Genomic DNA, 8,040 nt, shown 5'->3' with positions numbered 1-8,040 from the left:
GTTTGTGCCTTCTTAGAGGATGCCCGATATCCTAGCCTGCCCAGAGTCACCAACAAATCCCTAGTTCCTTGTTGACATAGTAGAGCATCATCAGCAGCTATCAGGATGTCATCTACATACTGCAATAGGGTGAGCTGGGGGTGTTCCAGCCTGTACTCACCCAAATCTTCATGAAGTGCCTCATTGAAGAGAGTGGGTGCATTTCTGAATCCCTGAGGCATGCGAGTCCAGGTCAGTTGTCCATTGAAGCTGATCTCTGGGTCTTGCCATTCAAAGGCAAAGAACAGCTGGCTATCCTTATCTAAGGGAAGGCTAAAGAAGGTGTCCTTTAAATCTAGTACAGTATACCAGCTCCTGGAGGGCAGCAAGGAGCTCAGGAGGGTATAGGGATTGGGCACCGTGGGATGGATATCCATGACCCACTTATTTACTTCTCTCAGATCCTGTACTAGCCGGTAATCCTTAGAGTTTGGCTTCTTTACTGGGAAGAGAGGTGTATTCCATGTAGACCTGCAGGGTATTAGGATGCCTTGGTCTCTTAGCCTCCGGATGTGTGGGGTAACCCCTGATCTGGCTTCATGGGACATGGGATACTGCTTCACCTGAGCCAGAAAGGCTCGTGGTTTCAGCTCCACCCAGATGGGTGGCCGGTGGGCTGCCAGCCTCATCCCTCTAGTCTCAGCCCAGGCCAGAGGAAATTCCTGCAGCCAAACAGAAATCTCCATTGGCTGTGGGTCCAGTTTTTGGTGCAGTTGATACTCGTCTTCCAGTTGCAAGGTCAGTACCTGAATGGGGTGGTCTCCTTTATCTATTAAATGAACCCCATTAGGTGAAAAATGGATGTGGGCTCCAATTTTGGTAAGCAAATCTCTACCTAAGAGTGTGTAGGGGCAATCTGGCATGATTAGGAAGGAGTGGGACACCTGGCCTGTGCCTAAGTCCACTTTCCTTTGGGTGGTCCATGAATATTGGTTCATGCCAGTCGCTCCCTGTACCCAAGACCTTTTGTTTGACAATTTCCCTAGGGTCTCTATTAACACTGAATGTTGAGCACCTGTGTCTACATGGAAGCTCACAGGTGTCCCCTCCATTCTAAGAGTTACCCTGGGCTTGGGGAGGGGATCCGAACCCCGTCCTCCCTATTCACTCCACTCCTCAAGCTCCAGGACTCGTGTTCCTTCATGGATCTGCTCCTGCCCGGCCACTCTTTCTGGACATTCCTTCTTCCAGTGGCCTATTTTCTTACAATAGGCGCATTGGTTTTTCAACAGTTTTGGTCGCCCTTCTGGGCATCTCCTACCTTGTTCAGCAGATAGGCATTGCAGCTGGTGTTCTCTTTCACCTGGAGACCTGGTCGATGTGGCCAGGAGGATCTTGGCAAAGTCACGGGTCTGCCTGTCATTGGCAGTGGCAGCGACTGGGGCCTGCTTGTCCTCAGGACTCTCTCGATGATTGTAGATTTTTATCTGCCAGTCTGTCCAATTTCTGCAATTTGCGCCTTCAGCCACATTGAAGTCCCAATTCAGCCTAACCAGGGGAAAGGCTTCATCTATCAGGGCCTGATTGGTGGTGGGATTCCCATCCACCCCAGGGACCAGCTTGCGGGCTTCAACCAGGATCTGGTCTCTTTCTTCAGTGGTGAACAGGACCGATTGGATCAGGCAGACTCAGCGCTCTGGGATCCCATGGGGGGGGGGTCTTGGGGATCCCAGACGGGCCCCCAAATGTTGTGCCCAGAGAACGGACCCCCAAGAATAACCATGGAATCCAGAGGGCATGCAAGAACAAAGAGTCTTTATTCGGGCTTAAGCTCGGGCTCTCAGACCTCACCAACGCAATGGATTTGTGCTGAGAGCCTGCTGTGTGTATTTTACTCTGTTTCTGTCTCTCTCTCTGTCTCTCTCTGTCTCTCTCTGTCTCTCTCTCTGTCTCTCTGTCTCTCTCTGTCTCTGTCTCTGTCTCTGTCTCTGTCTCTCTCTCTCTGTGTCTCTCTCTCAGTAACAAATCACAAACTTTCTTAGTAACAGCAGTTTGTTTTCTCTTCCCTGCGGGAATCTTCTTAATGAACAGGCTTTTTTCCCCTCTAAGAATTTGCTTTACTCAAGGACTGTGCTTGATGTTCAGGTACAAGATGTACTGCCTCCTCTCCCTAGATGAATAGTCCATCTATTACAGCCTGATTATGTTTGGCTGTGTAAATACTATAATAGGTTTATAAACAAATCCTAACAAGCAGCCATAATCAATTTGATTTTAAGAAATCACAAAAATCATAGAAAGGTGACATGAATAAAATTTTAACAAAGAGGAAAAGAACATTAGAGTTGGGAGTGAGAACAGAATTTCAAGTAGAATAAAAATCCATGTACAAGGGCATAGGAGCTATCTAAATTGTCTAAATTACTATCTGATTCAAACTCATTTAAGCATTTCAGTCCAGGGTACTTTGAAGCAGATGTTGATGCAAGCATTATAAAATAGCTTAGCAGTTATGTTTTATATCAGTGAATTTGAAGGATAGAAGACCTTAGTTCAAATGTCAGTTTTCCATTAAATAATCAACAAAATTTGTTTCAAATGTACAGTGTGGACGTACTAACATAAATATGTATGTGGTCAGATACATACACACATACTAATAAGGACTTTGTCCCTTTGCATGCCTATCTGTCCTCTGCTAAGGTAAACAATGTCTTTGTGATCAGGGGAACTAATGATGTTATTTCCAATTTAATTTTTATATAATCCCACAGTGAATCCCTTTAACAACTCTCATTCTGTACATCACATACTTTATCAGTGAACAGGCCATAAAAATAGTGAATTCCAGATTCTGACACAGGTTCCTCAAAAATTTGTATTTAGCATTCCTAAATTGTGTGAGTTTAAAGAAACAGCTTTATCTCCTACTCAAGGTAAAAAAGGAAATTGCATAACTAATTCTTATAATAGCTATCAATGATCTCTACTTTCTGATGTTTATAACTTTGCTTAGTCCCCTCTAATGCTCTATTTTTTATTCAATGTAAAATATCATATACAGCAGAACTTAGGTTATAAAAGACCATGACTTCCATCTTAGGTTTGTTATCTCATGTGGCTTCCAGTTGAGAAATCCAGTGGTCATGTTTTAAAGACAATCTTCTATACAGAAGTCCATGTGGCAAGTGTGCATCCAATGGCCAGAGAAGAAGTGAGTTGTACAAATAACCCACACACTTGTGCTTTGAAGTAAATTCTTCAAAATTGGGATGACTGCAAATCTTGAAAGACCCAGAACTACAACCACTTAATTAATCCATTCCTGGTTATTACTTTACATAAACTTTGAGATAATTCATTATGTGGCAATATATGACTAATAGAAAAAGGTTTTGAGTGAGAGATTTCCATTGTACAGAAACCACAGAGTAGACTCCAAATATCTCTTTGAAATTGGTAGAAATATGTGGTGATGAGATGCCACAGTATGGTGGTGCCAGAACCATGACAGCTCGACAGTTGACATAACTTAAAACCAACTGTGTACCTGATCCATTCTGAAACTCATTCCTTCTGAGTTCTCTCAAGAATGTTCCACAGAACAAAGGACTTGCTTGCTACTTATTGATGAGGTACATTCAGCATGATATGGGAAAAGATTGAGGAGTCTGTCTTATCAGAAAAACATTTTTCCCCTACTGACCCAGAACAACATACAAAACCACAAACATATTATCAGTGTAACTCCACCTGCTAGTTGTAACACAAAAGGTATATTTTCTGCTTTCAGTGCTGATACTTTCACAACTGACACACACATACACACACACGTGTGTGCGCACACATGCACAAGTGCACATGTGCATGCGTTATTCTGGGTCAGGGCAAGGAAGTGTCATGAGGAATTAAAGCTATGTGTTGAATTTCCAAGAGGCACCCAAAGCCTAGTAAGCTTATTTATATTGTAAACAAGCTGAGATAGTGTCAAATGATCTCAAAAGATTAATTTTAATTTAAAAGTTAGGTAAGATTCTAATTTGTCAAAGAAGGTATTCCTAGAAAAGTATTTCTCACAGAGGTGGAGACATCAAATCCTGTGTTACCTCAATAATGAGGCATTATTTCTGAGCACCATTTTGTTCCTGTGCTCCTATTATGCAACTATGAAATGAAAGTAGAAAAAAAAACACTTCATGTAACGAAGTGTCTTGGATCATGCTTCTTTTGAGAACATGCAATGTCTCTGTTCTGATATTTGGTCTTTGTTTTAGCCCACTTTGTGTTATTATAATGAAATTCCAGCAATACTCTACTTAAGAAATAAAGGTGGCTTATTTTGACTTATGAATTTGGAGCTTCTAGTACAAGACATCGTGGCCCTGCTGCTTTAGATTGCCAGTGAGGTGCTGGATGGTGGTGGGAAGTGGATGTCGAAGCAAATATAAACTAGGAAGTAGAAGGAGAGTATGTCTTGTGAACTGGCTCCCAGAAGGATGGAAAGAAGGAAGGAAGGGAGGGAGGGAAGGAGGGAGGGAGGGAGGGAGGGGAAGGAAGGAAGAAAGGAAGGAAGGAAAGAAGGAAGAAAGAAAGTACACCTGCATTAAAGATTTTTCAAGGCCAAAGGACTGATCTTTGAGATAATAAAGAGTTAAATTGTTACAAAACATATTTCATGAGTTCTTGAACTCTGTTGTAGTCTCAGTCTGTTGCAAAAAGGAGCTTATCTGATGATGGGTGAAAGGTACATTTGTCTGCAAATGTAGAGAATAAATGTCTGTGAGACACTTAACTCTAAGTGACACATCTTCAGTGCAGCCTCTCCACATAAGATGAATGTGTCTTTCAACTCTCACCAGAGAAATTTCCTTATGTAGCAGATGGTGATTAACACAGAAACCCACAGTTGGCCAATGTGCAGAGAACAAGAAGCCACAGAATGCTTATCCCTAGTACGAGATGCATTTCAAACCTTTGCTTCCCTAGGCTCAGGGATGATTGGGGAAGAGAAGGCAGAAAGACTGTAGGAACCAGAGGAGTTCCATGACTACAAAGAAAAAGAGCTAATCAGTTACCCATCTGAATTCACAGCTATGGTGGCAGCACACACAAGTCCTATGCAAGCTCAAACCTGACAAAATTCCAGCATAGTTACAGGGAAGTGGATAAGAAATCCCAACCCAACCTAAGGAAATTTTGGTAATGGCTTCTTGGAGGGCAGAGAGACAGTATTTTACAGGGATAGGACTCTTGGTGGATCCAGTGGATGGACCCACACTGAAGGCCACTTGGGGACACAATCATTCTCTATAGGCCATATATATTTGTATGAGACATAAAATTGGGCTGGGGCCTTGAGGGACGCTGTGTATAGGGGAGGAGATCTAAATACCATCAAATTATGTAGTATGAAATTGCAAAAATTCAATGTTTTAAAAAATATTGCAAAACACAGCTGAATTATATTGGGCTACTTTTGCTCCCTGTGGAAAGCCATCTATTACCCACCCCTGTGTCTCACCTAACATCTTTGTGACTATCAAAATCTTAAAATATGTTCTTAGCAAATGATTAGCTTTCACCAACCCAAAAGGTAAGAATGTCATCAGATAACATCTGAAATCTATAGTAGAGTTACCCTGCTTAGCTGTCACCTCACCTGTGGTACCATACATTTGGCAAATACTTTCATTTATGAAGTTTCTGTAATCAATAAAATCTCATGTAACCACTTCCACAATAGACTATGCTATCTGACAAAACATCATTCCATGTTTCTAGGCTTTGTCACTCATATTTGACTCCAGAATAAGCTTTATTATCCCCTTTGATGTAAAACTTTGTTTTTGCATCAATAGGGGCTGAGGTCTCAAAATTGTCAATGACCTAAGGACGTTCCCCTATGTCCCACTTCTCAAATATTCCACCACCTCCCAATAGTGTCACCTGGGGACCAAGGCTTTAATGCGTGAACCTTTGGAAGGCAGTCATCCAAGGCATAGCAATCCAACTTTCCTAAAAGTAATCAATTTCTTATTTATCCTGTAAGTTGCAGAATATGACACACACCCCCAAATATGTTACTTAGGTATAAAGATTTTTTTTTCTTTTGTTTCTTTTGAAGCAGGGTCTCCTTCCATAACTTAGGCTGTACTAGAACATGCCACCTCCTACCTCAACCTTCCAACTTTTGGGATTACAGATATGTAATAAGGACTATTTTAAGTTAGCGGCAGTTGAGGTGAATCAGATGCATAGAACATTTTCTGCTCCCACAAAACTTATATAGCAACAAGAAATAAAGAGTGTCCCCCATAGGAGGAATGATCAGCTAGCAGCATTGGAACTAAGGAGAGTTGGGAGCTGGAGACTAGCTGGAAGATGTAGATGACTATGGGCATGTCCTTTAGGGCTGTATCTTGCATCAGGCCCTCCCTATCATGCTCTGTGCTTTTTATCTGCCATGAGGTGAGTAGAGTCTTTCCAGTGCTCCTGCTGCTGTGATATTCTGCCTCAGTACGGGCCCAGATTGGAACTGACTATAAACTGAAACATTTTAATCCATAAGCCAAAATAAGTCCACTCCCCCTGTGTTGGGTATTTTCTCACAAAAAATGTCTAATATAACCTCTCTCTGTCTCTCTCTGTCTCTCTCTGTCTCTCTCTGTCTCTCTCTGTCTCTCTCTCTCTCTCTCTCTCTCTCTCTCTCTCTCTCTCTCTCTTTCTCTCTCCCTTACTAGCCTGAAGACAGCATCAGAGGAATCTCCATAACAGACTTTGCTGAGTAGCCTTCATCCATTGTTAGTTTCCCCTTGATTTGTCTTCTCACAAGTTCTCATCTCTAGAGAGTCAATGTTCTTTTCCTTCATCTTGTCAGCTCTCTAAAAAAATACATTCTTGGGACTTCAGAGATGTCTCAGCAGTTAGGAACACTGGCTGTTCTTGCAGAAGACCCTGGTTTCATTTCCAGGACCAGTTTGAGGTCATGCCTTACTCTGTACTCCAGGCTGGCCTAGAACTAACTATGTAGCCCAGACTGTACTCAAACTTGTGGCAATTCTCCTGCCTCAGCCTCCCCTGTGCTGGGATTTCAGGCCTGAACCACCATGGTTGACACATTTTTTTGAGGCAGGGTATGATTCTGTATCCCAGGCTGGTCTTAAACTCCCTAATAATCGTCAATAACTCCAGTTCTAGGGGATCTGATTCCCTCTTCTGTCTTCTGTTGGCACTGCAAGACATGTGTGTACCTTCATGCAGGCATAAGATTCATACACATAAAATAAAAACAAATTATACATATATATAATCTTTAGTTACTAAGCAAATACACATTCTACCAAACTTTTGAATTGCTCATCCCTGGGTAGTCCCAAGTGTTATATTTGCAATATACATATGAATAGACTTCGGTTTATTTTTCTCTTGTTAATTTCTCTTTTGTTATTTTGGTTTATGGAGCCACAGGCAGATGGCCTAGGAAGTAAAAAATTCCTCTCCTCCACTGTAATTCAGACACCAATTTTTCATCTCAGCAAAAACTATAAATGGCAAATGGCAATCTTCATGATTGGAAATGAGGAAACAAGGCTAAGAGTGATCCCTTAGCAGTTGAATGACAAGAGAAGAATTAGGCTTGTGAATGGAGACTCTCTATGGGGCACAAATGGACCAAGAAAGTTATTAAATCACCCTGAGCTTTGGTATCTGCTTTCATAAAATTAGGTAAACAATATTTGAGAAAGATTTTATAATGATTAAATGTAATGCTGCTTGTAAAATATTTGCATCTATTAAATATCATTTAAAAATATTCCATGGCTCTTTATGGAAGACAATGCCTTAATCCACTGAACATTCTCTGAGCAAATACTATTTGTCAAGCTCAGAGTTAGGTGGTTATTATAATGATGGATTGTTTAGAACTTTTAGCAGGGGTCTGTAGTTACTTGCATAAATTTGACCAAAGAGTGGTCTTCCATTCTATGGGAAAATTGTTATTTTTGAGTAAGTATACAGCTTAGGGAGGGATTCACATGGAACCGTGAAGGAAGAAGGAGA

The 8,040-nt window shown here is 41.5% G+C and overlaps 1 protein-coding gene across 1 annotated transcript; it reads right to left on the bottom strand.

The window, feature by feature from the left end:
• Window positions 1-125: 125 nt before the first annotated feature.
• On the bottom strand, window positions 126-1,091 carry LOC108491312 (the record flags this gene model as incomplete). The annotated part of the gene is made up of 1 exon (XM_017800553.1): window positions 126-1,091. A coding segment is annotated over exon 1 (966 nt), but the record flags the coding sequence as incomplete, so codon positions are not given.
• Window positions 1,092-8,040: the final 6,949 nt, after the last annotated feature.

Source organism: Nannospalax galili, unplaced genomic scaffold (assembly GCF_000622305.1).
Source record: "Nannospalax galili isolate Female #2095 unplaced genomic scaffold, S.galili_v1.0 scaffold270, whole genome shotgun sequence".
Taxonomy (NCBI): Eukaryota; Metazoa; Chordata; class Mammalia; order Rodentia; family Spalacidae; genus Nannospalax; species Nannospalax galili.
This window is presented reverse-complemented; position numbering and strand designations above follow the sequence as displayed.